At 28.8% G+C, this 20,427-nt stretch overlaps 3 protein-coding genes across 16 annotated transcripts; 2 read left to right on the top strand and 1 right to left on the bottom strand.

Annotated features, from left to right (window-relative positions):
- Window positions 1-371: 371 nt before the first annotated feature.
- On the bottom strand, window positions 372-1,377 carry LOC122522621 (EKC/KEOPS complex subunit TPRKB-like). Its single transcript, XM_043643849.1, has one exon. The coding sequence runs from the start codon at window positions 1,118-1,120 to the stop codon at window positions 566-568; it is 555 nt and encodes a 184-aa protein (XP_043499784.1). The 5' UTR covers window positions 1,121-1,377; the 3' UTR covers window positions 372-565.
- Window positions 1,378-1,943: 566 nt separating this feature from the next.
- On the top strand, window positions 1,944-2,767 carry LOC122522126 (the record flags this gene model as incomplete). Its single annotated transcript, XM_043642937.1, has 2 exons — window positions 1,944-2,271; window positions 2,556-2,767. Coding segments are annotated over 2 exons (540 nt in total), but the record flags the coding sequence as incomplete, so codon positions are not given.
- A 1,386-nt stretch (window positions 2,768-4,153) lies between these two features.
- Window positions 4,154-20,360, top strand: LOC122522654 (serine protease inhibitor 3/4-like). 14 transcript variants are annotated; one of them, XM_043643895.1, is made up of 9 exons: window positions 6,008-6,115; window positions 7,824-7,936; window positions 8,031-8,210; window positions 8,302-8,512; window positions 8,595-8,809; window positions 8,910-9,095; window positions 9,178-9,316; window positions 19,052-19,222; window positions 20,183-20,360. In XM_043643895.1, the coding sequence occupies exons 1-8, from the start codon at window positions 6,106-6,108 to the stop codon at window positions 19,201-19,203; spliced, it is 1,206 nt and encodes a 401-aa protein (XP_043499830.1). In that variant the 5' UTR covers window positions 6,008-6,105; the 3' UTR covers window positions 19,204-19,222; window positions 20,183-20,360. The 14 variants fall into 14 exon arrangements, with proteins under 14 accessions (XP_043499833.1, XP_043499830.1, XP_043499834.1 ...); XM_043643898.1 differs by lacking the exons at window positions 6,008-6,115; window positions 19,052-19,222; window positions 20,183-20,360 and adding exons at window positions 4,154-4,252; window positions 17,955-18,953; XM_043643899.1 differs by lacking the exon at window positions 19,052-19,222.
- Window positions 20,361-20,427: the final 67 nt, after the last annotated feature.

Genomic DNA, 20,427 nt, shown 5'->3' with positions numbered 1-20,427 from the left:
CAGCCATTTTACATACTTGACTGTAATGAATCCCTGCAAGTTATTTCCGGTTTGTCAGTTGACCATTTTGCAAAGACATTTTTTAAAGACAAAAAAATGTAAAAATTTATTAAACTTTTATATTCTTACAGAGGTGACCAAGATGTTTTTTCGTAGCTGGATTCTAGATTATTAAAATATAATCAGCGAAATGTCAGGGAAACGAGAATTATAACGTCATTTTGCTCAGCGTCGTAGTACTAACGAATAGAAATGGAATTTTTTCTTATCTTATATGCTATGGTCAAAGTTAAATTCCTCATTGAAAAATTCACTCATGTTCGGAAGAAACAAAATATTTGCTTTAGTCGGTTAAAAATTATAAACTGTGATTCAAGATAGGTTCTGTATTTATTGTGTTCTTATACAGAGTTATTTAGTTTTCTTTAATGGAAAGAATAAAATAAAATATATTCATTTGGTTTAGTAAGAATCAAAATATTTTGCATTCTGTATTTCCTTTTTTTTTTAATATTATATATATATTATTCTTTTTTATTTTATATGAATTATTTTTAATCCAACGTTACGATTTCATTGAAGAAAAGTCTTTGCAAGCGATTCTAGATATTATCGAATCTGTATAAGTAGATACAATTAGTTCCTCTTTATCAATTTTATAATATTTTTGTACTAGTTCTAAATTATTTAATTCTTTCAGCTCTTCTAGCGATATTCTTTCTCCTTTTATATTATCAATAATCATTTTTGAGATAGATTCTTGATCGTCTATTTTGTGAATCGCTACAACCAATATATTTGTATCATTGTCGTTTATCCCAAAATCTGACAGTGATTTGGATATATTTTTAGTTATTGAGAGATAAAACAAAGTCTCCGTAAATTTATTCCTTGTAATTAACTGATTACAATTTTCATTAATTGCCGCCTTGTTAGCGGCTATTATTATTTGAAATGGATCTACTATGCATGTAGGTTTTAGGAAGCAACAAGCAAGATCCCCAGAGATTACCTTTTTTTTTACTTCAGCAGTATTTTTTACATTTTTAAACAAATACAATGTACAATGCATTTTTGTTTCCGGGTCTAGTTGTATGCTATAATTGTTTTGGTCTGTCATCTTTGTATTATTGGGAACTTAACCTTAAAATCCACCAGTCGCGAACGAAAACACTTGATTAAAATAAAACCATTGTAATATATTTTGTATAGAGAGGTAATTTCTTTACTCGTGAAATTTCTTGGACAAGTTTCGTTCGCCTTTTGATTGGTTTTGATTTATGATCGCTTCATAGTACATGTCAATACACACCAGAGGATATGTACATACATATTTTAATTTTTTTTAACTGATATACATATCTTATTTGTATATTCTCAATGTCCATTTTATTGGCGCTCATATTTGGATATTGTTGGCGACGATATATGTTTTGAGAAAAATAACAAAATATATAATAATCTATGAGATATATATATATCATTTTAAAAATATTCGTTATTTTTGATGGAGTGATCAGAAATAGTTTTTAAAATTAATAGAAAAAAAATTATATATTTATATTTTTTGCTTTGTCGAATAAATCGAATCAAATAATCGATATATCGATCATTTATCGATTTACATTTTCGATCATTAACATACAAAATTAAATCTTATGTAAAAATGTATATTATCTAAAAAGAATGAAGAACTGATTTGTATCGCAGATCCTACAATTTTGTGGGACATCATTGTCATCATTAATAAATATGGAAGATGATTCGCGTTCAAATATTTTCAATCGAATGCTTAATACTGGTAAAAAATACAATTCATAGGGCACGTTTCATGTTTTCCTTTAATTTTATTAATGTATTTATTATTAAATATTATTATTTATTATAATTGTATACACACACATAATTTCATTATTTCTTATTTTATTGATTTTTATTGATAATTGCCAGTAAACGGAGGTGTTAAATGGTCTGCGCAACAAATAAAATCAGCGTGTCCTTGGAGAAGAAGAAAGTCTGAAAGCCAATTAATTATTCCCGAAAAAGAAAGCGATATTAAAGCTGATTATCGTTCCGTTCCACAAACCGATGATCGTACCGATCCACAAATCGATGACCGTGGAGATACACGAACAGATGTTCGTACCGATATAAAAGACCAAGACAAATCTAAAGACTCAGATCAAAAGTTATGGGAGTACAAAGCACCTAGTGAAATGTGTCCACCACGGGAACCACCTTGTTGTTTCATTAAAATGCAGGTTAACGATTAGATGATTTTAGCTTTCAATGATAATTATTTATATAATATTAAGGACCATTATTTCTTAACATGTCACGACCGGTATTCAATTAAAATTCTGTATTTAATGTTATTGCATTAATTTTTCTTCATTTATCATATAATTATAATTATAAATATTATTTTATTATTATCTACAAATTACTGTATTCATTATTTAAGTCAGAACTTGATTTAAGACTGGTCATTCGATCGATGTTGGTATAAGTAGATATACATAAATTATCGGTTAGTTTAATCTTAAAATAAATCTTCTTCGATCATTTTATTATACAACAGGATCCTAGCGCACCTTGCTGTTGCGAACCGAAACCTGCTCCTTGTCCACCTTACCACGAAGAACCTCGAGAGCCTACTTGTGGTTGTGATCTTTGTAAAAAGGGATATCCTAATGATAAATGTTGCGATCACAGAGAACAATTTCGAAGGGGCACTTTTATACCAAGACATTTCGAAAAGGCTTGATAGAAAAATAAGACGTTATAAATTTTGTAATTTAAATGGTACTTTCGCATATTCATATATAATATTTTAACATTTTTTTCCCATAATTATTATATTTTTACAGCAATATTAATAATAACTATAACATCTGATATTTTCACTAATTCGAGGAATTGCACAATTCGTAGGAATTTAATACGAAAGCGAATCATGGTTATCTATTTCGGAGTATTTAATTTATTTGTCATTAAAAATTGTATTAAGCTTCTAATATTCATTGAATCATCTTATATTTAATCTAATCGAACATTATTTTTGCGGTAATATTTATCTGGATTATCATTTTATACGAGATAAGGTTTGAATAAGAATCAATGAGATTACTAGAGCTATATTTTGTAGTTAAACTTTGTTACTTGTTTTTTCGAAAGTAATAATATTTTAATATTGAAAAAGATAAGAATTTTTTAATAAGAAAGTATAATAATATCTACATGCTAGCTACGTTTCTAATAATTAGAAACCATCGGAAATATGACTTTACGTCGAAAAACGGGCATTGAAGTAAGTTAAATTTAGATATTTATTTTGGTTGGATTGAAATACCTTCTAACAAATAATCTTATCGAAGACTGTGCGTCAACCGGTTCGTTTCATTTTCCAGTCAGTTTTGTGCGTGTTATATGCCTGCTTAATACGCCTTACAACTTGAAATAGTGAATCTTTTTTTTGTCGGTAAGTTTTATTTAATGTGCGCAATCATCGAAATAATTATCGACAAATCGATCGCATTGAAGTGAAAAAAAGTGACGCAATTCGATTAATTTATATTATATTATATTTATCTACGAGTATTGTAAAAAGAGAAACAAATCTCGTGAAAATCACAAAAAAACACTTGATCCCAATACCTTATCGAGATTTAGATCTGCGGATATGGATATGGTAATGTTTCAGAAAAATCTAAATCTTTATTACAAAGTGTAGAACGTGCTGGAAATTTATAATCTCTTCTTATCATTTCGATGAAAAAATTTAAAAAAATATGCAAGATGTACAAATATGCGTACTCGTGTAAATACATGTTTTACACTTCTATCTACTTCTTAGTCTTTTTTTTTTAAATATTTCTTTTTCATAAACTGGTAAATAATATCGAATAGTGAATAAATTCATTTTATTTTTTTGCTGATAATCATTTTCCGAGAATGTACATTTACTTTCGAGTTTCAAATTCGAAATTGTTCAACGGGTACTAAATTCTAAGGATGTTTTATCGACTTTTTAAATCCCGCGCTTTTTGTATATTGATTTAAATCTAGAAAACGATACCAGCGACGTTGTAGATGTGTAGTCGATTCGACAATCCTTCGTTATTCATATACATATTATCGACGTGTGAGTTTTATTGAACGAAGGAAGCAAATCCTTGTGTCTTCGTTGATATCAGTAGATTGTATAACATTCAAAGGGAAAATTTGATGTGCTGATTGGTCCGCTATATTGGTGAATATGTTTTATCTTATTTCTGTTTTACAAATTCGAATGAATGGTCAAATTTCTATAAGAAATAATAACATTATTTCATGGAATGATCTTGTACGATTCATCGCATGGGCGTTGTCTGTTAAAATATGATATGGGCGTTGGTTATAATGGTACAATTCTATCTACAAGAGTGGGCAAGATTGGACAAGAGTGGTAGTTTGGTAAGAAGGAATCTAAATGGGTGGGGGATAATTTCAAGGTCATGGACGAATTCTTGTCCATATTTGTATAATGGACCAATATGACTACCCGTATTTTTACTCACTCGGATGCCTATCAATTTTTATGCGTTTATACGCGTTCATGGTCATTTATGACAATTCATCCTCATTTTTAGACTATCAACCAGGTTTTTATACAGCAACTATTCAACGTCAGTCAACAACTACGTATACCTAGTTGTATACAAATCACTATACCCTATTAACAACTACTGCATTATTCTTGATCTTTATCTCGATCACGCATTTCCGTCTTTTTTGGTCAAGATTTTTTATATATTACTTTTCTTTTTTTTTCCTTTTTTCTAAATATCTATCATCGTTCGAGATATTATCTAATGAGAACGAAAAGATCGTCGTTATAAATATTTTTACCAAAAACATGTTCTTTTTTCTAGATCAGATTAGAATCGATGGAAATTTTTTGAAATAAACAAATTTGGATTTGTCTGTCTTTATTTCTTTCTTTCTCTCTCTCTCTCTCTTTCTTTCTCCCGATATGGATAGGTCTACGTACTTAGGTAAATAAAATGGATTAAATGACAAGCATCTATTTTATCGTCCACGCAGGTCTTGTCTAAATAGATCGTCTATCTTCTTCTTTTAAGATATAATCAAGCACATCGATGATTAGTAAAATTTTTTAATTTATTGCTTTTTACGTGTTAATTTATTTATAGTACTTGTAACTTGTAAAATAAATGCTTAAAGATAAAGAGATTACGATTAAAAAATACAGATTTTGTCAAATCTTCAAAATATCATATCTCTTTTGTTAATCTTATCGAGTTATTATATTAACAAATAATATACAAAATGTAAATAAAAACTATTTTAAATATTATTCATAAGAATTAATGAATTTCCTCCGATATGATAAATAAAAGAAGATAAAAATGATGAAAAATAAGTAGAAAAAATTGGAATTAGAAAAGAGAAATAATCTGTTGACGTCATATCCCATTACGATATTATAATCGTCGTAACGCTATTTATTATCGTTGGATAATTTTTAAATCATTCTTCCAACTAATTATTATCTAAGAATAATGAGAATCATTATTGTTTTGAAAAATATAAACGATTATATTATTATCATTAAAATTGATAAATCGTTAGAATCACATCCGTTTGAATGAAATTCCATTACAAGTACTTTATCAAATTGATCGATTGTTTTTTGACAATTCATAATTTACGGGGATTTTTTTTTTAAAATAAATTAGGGACAAATAATTTCGTTGATTTCTTCTTAATTCGATCTTTGCACCTAACAGTCGGTGTACTCGTACTCGTGTTCTTCGTTTCAGGGTCGAGAGTCAATTGAATTTACGAATTCAAAAGAGATTATGCTCGGCGCGCTTATCTTTTTGCTTGTGATCGTTCGAGCAACGTGATTGGCTAGTTGTAACTCAAGATCGGTGTTGTTCGTCCTGTTTAATCGTTACATAGCTTCTTTCATCGCAATTCCGTCATTGGGACTTTCCTGGGGGGTTCTCAGCCGGTTCTCTTTTATATACGCGTACCAAGCACTCGTTTCTTAGTCAACGTTTGGCATTCAAAGCGAGACGACAGACACAACCAATCAAGATGTATAGAAGTGAGTAGGAATCTTCTACGTTAGACATTTCGTTCAATTTTTCGAAATTTTTATCACTAAATATGTACCTTTGATGTATCCCAGAAAATGTTGACTTTGTCTTTCTGAACTTCAAAATAGATCTTGTCGATTCTTAATATGTAATTTATGAGAAGAATTTATCAATGTATCATCGGCAATTTAAAAGACATTTAAAATATAAATCTTCCTATTATGACTATATATTACCGAAAAGATTTTCTATTTATAAACTATGTATCGTTAGATGTTATCTATAATTTATTCAAATTATTTGTTTTCCCGGGTGCTAAATTACATTTCATTTTAAATTTGATAACACCGAAATGTCATTGATGTATTATTTCTCAGAACATATTTCAATTATGTATCATTTAATTTCACTTTACATTCAATGTAGATAATTATTCATATATATACTTAAATATATTTAACTATCATAATATGAGAACGCGCTCTTGAACATGATACTTCCTCATTGCTAAACGACTTGAACGAATGTAATATGTCTTTTTGGGTACATCTACATACGGAGAATATACTAGCGTTATCATAATAAATTTAGATACGCATACAATCAAGCTAATATAAACGATAATGCGATTGCCAATATATAAAGCAATAAAGATCGATAGGAAGACATTTTTAATACTTTTTTTTTTTTTAAATCGTTCATATTTTTCGAAATAAATCAGCAATAATTTTATATGTATGGATGAATGTGTATACTTACATCATAACTAGATACTTATTTAAATAATTTCTTCGAAATTATTTGATTTATATGGAAGAATACGTTACCACTTACTGCAATTATTATGCTAAATCCCTCGCCTCCTCTCACTGACACAATGGGTTTTTCCAACGAGACTCGAGGAAATATTGGATAGCCTGCGTATATACTTTGCACATATTATGCATGAATAGTATATATACGGGTATATCTTATTCTACATTATTGTTTGGTGTCAATTAGACAAGTTTATTTCATTGTATTTTTTTCGCACGTATGCAATACATGAAATATAGTATACAATTAACTTTTGTTTGGAAGTTTATGGAATATTGGAAGATTATTTCAATTCTGCATACGTTTTATAATAATTTATTTGATAGATATTTGTTTAACGGTGGTCGAACATTTCTCCCAATTTCATTATTGTTAAATTTTTTATCGATATTTTATAACAGAACAAATAGAAACATCTACATAGTCTATCAACTAGTTTTGTTAAAATAATATATTCTTTTTGTAATGTTTTATAATGGTTATAATCTTTTCATGTAACCTTTCTTGTTAATTATCGTATAATGTGATCAAATGGGAAAATTTAATTGATAATTTCTTTCGAAACATAAAAAATATCGTGCTCGAACTAAACGATCTTGACCTTATTTTCGCATCTAACTGTATTCTTGATTACGTTCTATCTATTTATTTTTATTTCTTTTTTTTTTTTTAATTTTCCTCGTTTCGTTTTATATTTATCGCAGATAAATGTTTCTTTATTCTAATATGAAAATTTTTTCTAATCTACAAATTTATTACTATAAACTTTTATTTGTAAGTTCGAAATCATTTCTACGTACAATAAATTATTACAAATATTATATTTAACGCGATCCTTTTAATGTAATTGAAATGTAATTCAAATAATAATTTCCTTTTTATTTTCATTTTCACTATTAGACTTATTAATTTTGGCAATCTGCCTGGTAAACACCATGGCCGGACCTGTTGAAAACAGGGCCGTTCAGGCTGTTACTGAAGCCAACAACCAGTTCTCAACGTCCTTCTTTGCTGTAAGAAAAATAAATATCTATTTATTTTAATATATTATTATAATTTTATTAAAATTGAATTATTAATTACATCATTTATGATAAACTTTATTAGGAGGTCGCGTCGTCAAACCATGGCAATTTGGTCACTTCTCCTCTTAGCGCTTCCGTTGTTCTTTCCATGGCTGCTTACGGCGCCCGTGGAGAGACTCAAGACGAAATGAAAAGTGTTCTTCACCTTCCGTCGGAATCCCAAGCTACACCTGGATATTCAAGTCTTATCAAAACTCTTAACGTAGGGATTATTAAACTTTTTATCTTAATTCTACTTAAAATGATGTGTGTGAAATTTAATTAATCGTTCATTTCGAAATTATATATTGTAGGCCGTCACAGACGTAGAACTTCGTCTTGCCAATAAAGTTTTCATAAATAAGGAATTCTCCGTTAAACCAACTTTCCAAGAATTGACTCAAAATGCATTCTTATCATCTTCGCAATCTTTGGACTTTTCTCAAAGCGCATTGGCTGCTAATACTATCAACCAGTGGGTTGAGGAACAAACTAAAAATCGCATTAAGGACCTCGTCAAACCCGGTTAGTCTACTTTTAGAGTCTTCTATTATTTCTTTTCTTTATTGAACTTCTCATATTATGTGTATACATATTTTCATTGCAGATAGTCTAAATGATGCAACCGCCATGGTGCTCGTCAATGCTGTCTACTTCAAGGGTAACTGGAAGAATAAGTTCGATCCTAAATTGACTCAAGATAGACCCTTCCACGTCAGCAAGACCGAAGTTAAGAATGTACCTACCATGTACAGGTCTGGAATGTACAACTATGGTGTACTTCCCGAATGTAAAGCTTCTTTCATCGAGATGCCATACAAAGTAATTTGATTAGAGTTATTTATATTAATTTGAATAGAATTATTTATATTAATTAACTGATGAATTAAGATCTTAAATAAAAGAATTGTTGCTTCTTCAGGGTGGTGAATACAGCATGATCATCATCTTACCTGACGAAGTCGACGGATTACCTACAATCGAAAAGAAATTGGCAGTCCACGGTCTCGAAGAAGTTCTTAAGAGAGGACACAGGACTGAAGTTGAAGTTTACTTGCCTAAATTCAAGATCGAAAGCACTATTAAACTCAATGAACATCTTCAGAACGTGAGGATTAAACGCTATAATCAATATTAGATTTTACGAAATGACATATATCATTAAAATATTATAATCTTTCTTTACTTAGATGGGAATAAGAAAGGCGTTCAGCGTAAGTGAAGCTAACTTCAACGGTATTTCCGATCATGGCCTCTACATCTCTGAAGTCGTACAGAAGGCATTCATTGAAGTAAATGAAGAAGGTAGCGAAGCTGCAGGAGCAACTGGTAAGTACATTACAATTTGTATAATTACTTGCTGTTTGCTTTTTAGATTTTAATAAAACGGAAGTAGACAAAGGCTTTAGAGATGAAACGCTAACTATTACTTTGTCTCTTTTTTTAGTTATGTATTTATTTTTTTTTCCCGAAAAATTCTGAGAAAAGTTCTAGCAACATTACATAATACAACAATTTATTTATGCTATTAAAATAAATCAGCAATGCATCTTATTTGTTCATTTGCTTACCATTTACTTTCTCAGAATTTCTTCAGAAATCTTCAGTACTTATTGCATTCCGTGTACTTTGCTCTTGTGTTTATAAACTCAGCTGTTATACATTTTTTTTGTTTAATGTTAATCTTTAATTCAGATAATAATTTTTAACATATTTCGAGCTTCTTCATTTTTTTACTGCAATAGCATGTTTATCTGTTCAATGTGCTTCTTGTATCAAATAGCGTATCACTTTCTTATTTCTTTTGTTTTCTTTTTTTTCATTAATAGCTATATCCAATCCCTATAATTCTCTTAACTTCTGTATATATTTCTTGATTTGTCAAACAGACTAAGCATTTACTTTATAATCTCTTCTCACAATCAGATCGTATTTTTACGCGATAACGATGAGGATTTTTTTTCAATATTCTATATTCTCTCGATCGAGAAGAATAAATGCATCATCTTCTCGACGTTTTATGAAGGAAGATTCATACAAAATTAATAAGTAAATTTATATACAATCGATTCGATCACGCGAAATGACGAATAGAACTAAATTTTAGGTCTCGTTTGAATATGATCACAAGCAACGAAAGGAATTTTCATTATATTCATATTCATTAGGAACTTTTATGATATTTTTTTATCATTTACATGGAATAATATACACAATTTACACTTTATTTAACAATGTATCTCTCTTTTTAATTTTATTGAAAACATTTTTAAGTAACCACAAGATTTTTATTCTCTTTCTTTCTTCTTTGTTCTTTTTTTTTTCTTAGCATTATTTATTTCATTCCGTTACGATGGGTCTGGTCTGTAATACTCTGTTTCATTGATTATTCTAACAGGTATTAGATTCAGGCCTCTTTCAAGCTCATGGTCACCACCGCCGCCTATTCGATTCAATGTCGATCGACCATTCTTGGCGATTATTAAATATGGAAACATCGTTTTGTTCGAGATGAAAATGAAGTCGTAATCGTTGATCTTCTTTTCGATACAATCCAAACTTTACACATAGCTTATCTTTTCTCCCTACTGTTTTTTTTTCTTTTTTTTCTTCTATACATTTTTATATTATATCAATTCGAAATTGATACACGTGTCATACATTTGTTAAGTCCTATTTAAGTACACGTAATTTCTTTTTTTCTTTTTCTTTATTTAAAATCATTTGTTTGTAAATGTGCATACGTGTATATCATTCTATAGATAGGAAGTCATCATTTGTATAAACTTATCGGTCAATAGATAAGTTTTGAACTTGCCGTATAAGAATCTCATGTATTTTTCTTTTGAATAATCGATTTAACTACAAGCATGCTCTCTGTGAAGCTATCTTGATATTTTCTTAATGAATCATCGTTGCCATATAAATATGCGCATTTAAATTTTATCAATTGATAAGAAACCCTTCTGTTCTCTAAAGCTTTTCAAGATTCATCAATTTTCAAAATTTTTCTTTTCTTTCCTTTTTTTCCTAATACAAGCCAAAAAAAGCACGGTTTACTTAAGCGTTATATTTTGAAGATCTTTTTTGTATCTCATATTATTTATTAGTTTATAAATTCATATATACGACCCATTAGATTTTATATTTATTTGATGCAGATACACACAAACACGCACACACATATATACATTTATATATATATTATATTATAATTTGTTTAAAACATAGACGAATAGTTTGAGTAAAAAATAAAAAATATATATTTAGTTACAAATTTATAGAAAATTAATGATTTCGTATGAAAGATTGATCTCATTTTTGAATGAAATTGGCAAAGCAAAGCGAATTAAGGTAACTAAATAGTATCACTGGAATAAGATATTATTTCGAAGACAACGAGAGGTATGTATGTATGTATGTATGTATAGAAAAATATAGACAATTTTTTCTTTTCAAAAAAATTATAGCCATAGAAAAATGCTATATGTAAAAGTTATAGTTGAAAACTTCGGATAGTTCGATTACTAGTCGCCACAACTGCATCCATTTATCATTGCTTTCATCCTTTCACAGTATATATAAAATTATGACACGCTCCTAGAAATATCGTTTATAAGGAATACGAGTGAAACGATTAAAAAACTATGATGAAGTATTTAGCGCATTGGTAATATCGATCTATAGTATCGATTATTATTTAGCAATTAGCTTAATGTAACGTAGCGTAATTTTATTTGTGATGCTTTATATAGAAAACGAATATGTAATTTCGATAAATTTGCTGATATTGTCGTCGTCAATGCTTTTTCGTATAGTTTTAATTTTATTTAATTTTGTCAAGGATAGTGCCGTCTAGTCGAAGAAATTCTATTTATGGATGGTGATGGTCATTCATCTTTTTAATTTCGTTTACGGAAACACGTTAGAGAAATTTGATATCTTTTCAGAAGGTAATGTTGGTGTTAAATCAGGACGTCCAGGACCTAAATCAGAATTCAGAGCCGAGAGACCATTCTTATTAATAATAAAGAACGATAACGTACAACTGTTTGCTGCTCACCTTCGTAAACCGACTGGTCATTAAAAAAAAAAAAAAAAAAAACCAACAAAAAAAAACACAAAAATGAACAGAATTGATGATAGTATTATTCCTAAAAAAATAATCAATTTTCAATAAATCATTTTCTATTTGAACATTACTAAAGACTTTAATATATGTGCATTAGCGACCGACATTTCATATATCCTTAGTAGAACCTTTTGAAAGAGTTGTCTGTAAAATCTTGACAATAATTAAACTTACAATTACTAAGTTGGAATCTATTGACAATCGATTGACAGCCATCGCTTTTTTTTCTCTTACTTTCAATTTAGTATGCAACTTAACAAAGTATATAATACTTACAATTAGTTTGTGTTTTAATGGGATATGTTTAACGGCTGTACAATGATTAAAAACAATACTCTTTTATTTGAGATTCTTTGTCGATGGTGACGGTTGACTTAACGAAGATCTTTCTCCTTATTCTTCTTCTTCTTTTTGTTTTTCAGTTATTAGGAAAATGACAATATTGTTTCAGGTGTTGAGCTAGAAGACAGAATAGGAACACCTTCAATCGATGCAGTCCATGTTGACAAACCGTTTTTAGTTATAATACGGAAAGATAATATTTTATTATTTGTTGGGCAAGTTCAAAAACCGGAATATGAGTGAATGCGCGATAAACGATTACATATAATTGTATAAAACTATCTTTTTCGTTAGAGAAATCACGGAAATATTCATTTAATAGACATTTCGTTATTTATGCGTTCATTTCTTTGAACTATTATAGTTATTTTTATACGCGTTTAATTAATATACTTCACGTTCTATCTTACATTTCATAGAACATTTTGTCATAGTAAAATCATTAACTATATTATTTAGGATCAATGATTAGTATCTCGATGATTGTTTTGCTTTGTTATTCCAACGTTATTTCTGGGCTAAAAAATTTATTCTCGTGGTTATAAAAAGAACCAGTATCTTGTCCTTGCTTTTGCATATTCAAGCATATTTCTCCGTAACCATTAACGTTGAAATATGCTTAATAAAATCGTACGCTTTTAATTATTACTAACAAAGTCGCAAATATAATAATGAATAATTATTTTTATTAATTATTGTTATAGATAATGTTATAGTAGGAATATCAGGCTCAGTTAGTAAGAAAACATTTAATGCGGATAGACCTTTCCATTTCACTCTAAGACACAAAAATATTTCTGCATTCACTGGAACCGTAGCTGTACCAACGTTATAAGAGAATACAAGGCATTTTATTCAATTATTTTTATCGGCTGCAATGAAACGGCAAATTTTCAAAGTATCAACTTGTTTAAAAAAGAAAAAATAACAAAGAAAACAGAACAATAAATTACTTAATTAACAATCATTAACCACATTTATCGCATATCTACTAATTCAATAATTAATAATATCCATTTACGAATTATGACTCACAAATTTAACACAAACCCTTAGACAGAGCTCAATATTGAAGGATCCTATCAAAATTCTATTTATTTTAATAGTCATTTATTCGAAGTTATTTCTTGTCCGTTTATCATTTAATAGCAAAAAATTGAACGACGAAAAATATTCTAACATTCTAACAATCTTCACTAAATTCATATTGTTGAGGCAAAGTTTTATGGTTACGCAAAAATGGAGAGACGTCATTGTTTTATCTTCCCGTTAAGGTCGCATTCCCTAGAAACATAGGCAAGAATTAATTTCTTTTCTTTCAACATGCTTCGCATTTATATGTCTAATTTTTAAAGACTTATTGTCATCGAAAGGTTTATAAAAAGGTGTGTCTCGATATTCAGTACGAAGTGTACGACATATTTGAAAAATTGTTTCAAGCACGTTTAAAATGACTAACAATGCTATTTTAGGTGGTATAAACAAACCGGGCAGACCCATTGCTCCTCCAATGAGGACATACTTTAGGGCGGACAGGCCTTTTCACTATGAAATTAGATCGACAAAAGACAATTTTTCGCTCTTCGTGGGTACCTTGAGCAAACCTAACCAAGGAAAAAAATAAATATTTTATTTCATTCGTTATTCAACTCGAACACTTTATTTATCGAGGCTTTTTGTATTAAGATTGAGGAAAACACGTTAAGCTGAATAAAATGAGCAAACTATAGTCTAGTTGTGGGCTTCAAAATAAAAACAAAAAAAAAAAGAAGAAAATGTAATACTAATTTTCCAATACTCCGACCATAATACGATATTTCTTACTAATTATTCGAATTCCTGAAAAACTGCAAAGCTTACGTTACTAACTTAAACCAAACATTAATAACAAGCTAATCGTGCGTTTTTAGAGAAATTTATAAAACATATCTAAGTCAGTATTGATAATCATATAAGTGGAAACTAATTATAATACGATCTTACATAATGTCTAATGAAGATCTATTATGACGAGATCAAGTATATACTAACTTGCCTATGCTTTCTACTGCTACGAAAGGATTCAAAAGAATCGAGCATATTAAAGTATGGAATATTATTAAAAATAGGCATTGATATAAATTACTGAACAATTTCATCAACAGGTGTCATATTTACATTAACGAGTGGAATTATCGATCCACCACCGCCACCAATTTTCAAGGTTGATCGTCCCTTCCACGTGAAAATAATGAGAACACAGAATTCTCCGAATAAGGACTCCTCAAATGCGAAATTAGAACTATTCACCGCGCATGTGGTTGATCCGTTAGTATAAGTCAATGAATAAAAACTGAATGGTAATGCTTTACCGAATATATTAGTTTTAAACAATTTCGTTGCTTTTAATTCTTATTATTAATATTAACTCATTTTGTTCTCCTTGCTGTAAAAGAATATAAATATTTCTTTGAAAATTTCCTATTGAATACGAATTAAATGAAAAAACATTGCTAACAAGAAGATTTGTGTATATTTTTAAGCATATTTAATATTAGTACCATAAACAGACTTAACTTAGCAAGAGAAAAAGATATCTTGTTTTATTCACTATTACATTTGAAACATTTTTCATCGAGATTTTCTTTATTATGATTAAAGAAAACCATCTCTATTGAATAAAATGAACAAAATATTCTGAACTTAAAAGAAAATAAAAACTAAAAACCCAAGAAAAAAATGAAGAAAAGTGCAATCCAAAATCTGCGATGCTCCAATCATAATGCAGTATTTGTAACTAACTACTCGTATTCGTGAAAAACTGTTACGTTTACGTTACTAACCTATATCATAAAAAAAAACTTGTTTAATCGAACTTCTTAACGTATAATTTATACGAAAAATATCATTTGGCTTCAATAAACACATAGGCAGACTTTCCCATCATACTATGTTAAATAATGTTTTATCGTAATCTATTAATTTGAACGCATAAGATTGTAAATTAATTCTGTGACCATACTATCGCTAGAAAATGAGCTAATTGAATCGGGAAGGTGTATACATGAAATGTTGTTAGAAATTGGTCTACATAGTAATTACTGAACAATTTTGGCAGGTATTATATTTGCAGTACCGACTTCGTTGAACATACCACCACCGCCACCAATTTTCAACGTTAATCGTCCCTTCCACGTGAAAATCATTAGAACTGAGAATTTCTCCAATAACGACTCCTCGAATAAAAAATTAGAAATGTTTACCGCGCACGTGGTTGATCCCTCAGATGATGTCCAAAAATAAAAACTGACTCCTTTGATAATGCATTACCAAATGTATTAGTATTAAGCAGTGTAACGTTGCTTTAGATTTTTATCATAATTATACAGATATATTTAACGCTTTGCTGTAGAAAGAAAGAAATTTTCTCTTTAGAAATGTTTATTAGATAAATTATATAATAATTTGAAAAATCACTGGAAATAAATATTTACAAGCTAAAAGATAATATATTTTTGCGAGCATATTTATTAATAGCAACTAATGATATGAAAAATTAAAAATGCAAAAGTCGATAGTCTTTTCTTATATCATAAAATTTATATAACAACAAAAATTCTTTAATCAAACTTTTTAATGTAAAATTTGCTTTAAAAATATCACTTGACACCAATAAACACATAAGTAGAATCTTCCTATCATGCTATGTTAATTTATGTTATATCATGATTTATTAGTTTAAACGCATCAGATTATAAAGGAATTTTTTAAGCATGCTGCCGCTAGAAAAAAAGCAAATTGAATCGATGTTTATATGTAGAATGATGTCAGATATGGGACTATTATACTAATACTTGAACAATTATAGCAGTTACTTTAGTTTCTCGCTGTTTGGAAATTCCACCACCACAACTACCACCAATTTTCAAGGTTGATCGTCCCTTCCACGTGAAAATCATTAGAATGCAAGATTTCGCCAATGACAACTCCTCAAATACGAAATTAGAACTATTCACAGCGCACGTAGTTAATCTGTCAGGACCAGCTATTAAATAGTATCATTGCTGCTAATTCTTATTATTATTAATAACTTGTTTTGTAAAAAGAAATATTTCTTTTGAAAATATCTTATTGAATACGAATTAAATGAGAAATTATTGTTAACAAGAAAATTTGTATATATTTTTAAGCGAATTTAGTATTAGTACCATGAACAAACATAACTTAGCAAGAGAAATAGATATCTCGTTTTATTCACTACTACATTTGAAACATTTTTCATCGAGATTTTCTTTATTATGATTAAAGAAAACCATCTCTATTGAATAAAATGAACAAAATATTCTGAACTTAAAAGAAAATAAAAACTAAAAACCCCCCCAAAAAATAAAGAAAAGCGCAATTCTAAATCTGAAGTGCTCCAAACATAATACAGTATTTGTAACTAATTACTAGTATTCGTGTAAAACTGCTACGTTTACGTTACTAACCTATATAATAAAAAACTTGCTTCATCGAACTTCTTAACGTATAATTTATACGAAAAATATCACTTGGCTCTAATAAACACAAAGGCAGACTTTCCCATCATACTATGTTAAATAATGTTTTATCGTAATCTATTAATTTGAACGCATAAGATTATAAATTAATTCTGTGACCATACTATCGCTAGAAAATGAGCTAATTGAATCGGGAAAGTGTATACATGAAATGTTGTTAGAAATTGGACTACATAGTAATTATTGAATAATTTCAGCAGTTATTATAGCTGGATATTCGGCTTTGTTGAACGGACCACCACCGCCACCAATTTTCAACGTTGATCGTCCCTTCCACGTGAAAATCATTAGAACTGAGAATTTCTCCAATAACGACTCCTCGAATAAAAAATTAGAAATGTTTACCGCGCACGTGGTTGATCCCTCAGATGATGTCTAAAAATAAAAACTGACTCCTTTGATAATGCATTACCAAATATATTAGTATTAAGCAGTGTAACGTTGCTTTAGATTCTTATCATAATTATACAGATATATTTAACGCTTTGCTGTAGAAAGAAAGAAATTTTCTCTTTCGAAATGTTTATTAGATAAATTATATAATAATTTGAAAAATCACTGGAAATAAATGTTTACAAGCTATAGGATAATATATTTTTGCGAGCATATTTATTAATAGCAACTAATGATATGAAAAATTAAAAATGCAAAAATCGATAGTCTTTTCTTATATCATAAAACTTATATCATAAAAAAACTTCCTTAATCGAACTTTTTTACGTACAATTTGCATGAAAAACATCACTTGGCCCCAATAAATACATAAGCAGACGCTTACTATAATACTATGTTAAACTATATCTTATCAAAATCTATTATTTAGAATGCAATAGATTATAAATTTACTTCTCTAAGCATGCTGCCGTTACAAAGAAGCCAGAACGATCGAGCATGCTTATATATGGAATGTTATAAGATATAGGCTTACGTAGTAATTACTGAACAATCTCAGCAGGTGCTCTAATGCGACATTCGAGTTCACTTAAGAGACCACCACCAGCACCAATTTTCGAAGTGGATCATCCGTTCTATGTGAAAATAATTAGAGCAGAAGATATCTCAAATAAGAATTCTTCGAATACGAGATTAGAACTGTTCATCGCGCATATGATTGATCCACTGGTATCAATCAAGGAATAAAAACCAACTCCTCTGATAATGCATTACCAAATATACTAATATTAAACAATTACGTTGCTCTAGTCTCTTAGTATAAATGTATTTTAGTGTTTTCTGCTTTGATGTAAAAGGGATTAAATCTTCCCTTTTAAACTATTTACTCGAATATATATTATATGAAATATCTCCCAGAATAAATCATTACTAATACAAGAAAAATAATGTATGTTTATGTGAATATTTATAAATATCAATGATTGATTCGATCAATTCTAAGTGGGAAACGTTGATCCAAATATTAATGGAAAAAATGTTTAAAATTGTACTTGTTATCCGAATATCTGTCCGAAAGCAGATCCATTTTTGTTCGAAAAAATATCTGAAATAATATATAGCAATAACAACATTCCTATATATGTAATTAGCAATGCGAAAATTATTCGACGAACACGAAAATTATTCGACGAATACAAAAAAATAGTATATGTATATTTTTATGTTCGATATTTAGATTCAGTGTTTATCAAAGTATCATCGGGTAGGATGAAAACAGTTTTTCGCGTCAATCATCTTTTCTATCTAAGAATCATTAGAAATAATCTAGAAAATAATGAAAATGTTTCTAACAATGAAGAAAACTCCTGATATCCCGAGATAAAACTTGAAATTTTCACTGCTCACATTATAAATCTATAAAAAAACGCTATAAAAAATGAAACTTCTTATGAAATGTTTTATCAAAGAATAAATGAATAAAATGTCAATTTATTTGGGAGCTTAACTAAACTAATTTATATTATGGTTATACATTAAATTAAATGCATTAACATTGTCTCTTTTGTCCTATTTCTTTCCTCGTCTTATTGCTTTTAAATTATTTAATTAATGTTTTATCCTGTAAAATGCATATCAATAGAAAATTTGTTTCAGGATTAATGATGTGTTTAGCGAGTCTACCGATCGTTATTGATTTTAAGATCGATCACCCATTTTACTATAGTATCGTCCATCAAGAATTTCAAGGAAAACATTTGAACTTCACGCCATTATTCCAAGGACACATCACCCATCCAAAAGCTTGAGTTCTTAATATTATTATAGGTACTTATATGGAAATTCAATTTCATTGAATTCATGAAAAATTTGTTTAAAAAATTCGAAATGAAATAACATTATTACTATTAAATAACAAGACTAACAATAAACTAAATATCAATACTAACGTAATTACACATCAGATAAAATTTTTTTTTTCTTATTTATTTATTTTCTTTTTAAGATCTCATATGTATGTATGTATGTATTGTACACATATCTGTTTATTTAGTATTTGTCGTTAGTTGTGTTCGATCATGCTTTTTGCCAATGTTGCAACTAACAGGATTTCCGGAGAAATTAATGTGAAAAGTACTTCCATATTTCCCCGTGATTGAATGTTCTGTTACAGAATTGATCTTGGTTGAAAAGATGGGTAATATATTTACCGTCGATCATCCGTTTTTCTATGTTATCATCAAAGTAGCTGAAAACGATGGAAACAAATCCGAGAGTCCAGTACGCTTATTCGAAGGTCATGTTGTCGATCCAGCTAATTAATGCTTACCACTACAGATCTGTTATTTTGTCTTTATTTAATTATGTAATATTATAATAAAGTAATATATTTGCATTTATCTCTTATGTCAATTATTGAAAGAGATATTTACATTTTATCTCGTTTCTTCCTTTATGTCATGCATGTATCATTTATAGATTGATTATTTTATTATTTTAATTAAGTAATATATATATATACATACATACATATTGATGTCCGTAAATAAGTATTTACATACATGCATACATACATACAGATGTATATATATTGTATATTATCGTAAAATTAATTGCATCAAATAAAATTAAACCTACCTCCCCTAATAATGCTTTGATATTCGATTATATGTAAATAAATTATGCTTTTGTGCATAGTTACGCATTACTTATTTAATACTTTATATGAAATAAATCTAGTTTTAATTAGGATATCATTTAATATAATCAAACAATATTCTGTTGCAGAATTGAACCTTGCGTTGTTTTCTTTGACCATTCCTGTAGAATTTGATATAAATCATCCATTCTACTACAGTATTATACAAAAAATACCAGCGGAGGAACAGGAAACCATTGTCTCTTTATTCTCTGGTCATGTAGCACAATAATTCATTGATTTTAATAAAGAACTTTTAGCAATGTCTCAAAGTGTTTGATGTAATACTTACATAAATGTATAAGCAAGAACAATTGGGATATATGCTTCAAAT

Source organism: Polistes fuscatus, unplaced genomic scaffold (genome assembly GCF_010416935.1).
Source record: "Polistes fuscatus isolate 324 unplaced genomic scaffold, CU_Pfus_HIC Scaffold5, whole genome shotgun sequence".
Lineage (NCBI taxonomy): Eukaryota > Metazoa > Arthropoda > Insecta > Hymenoptera > Vespidae > Polistes > Polistes fuscatus.
This window is presented reverse-complemented; position numbering and strand designations above follow the sequence as displayed.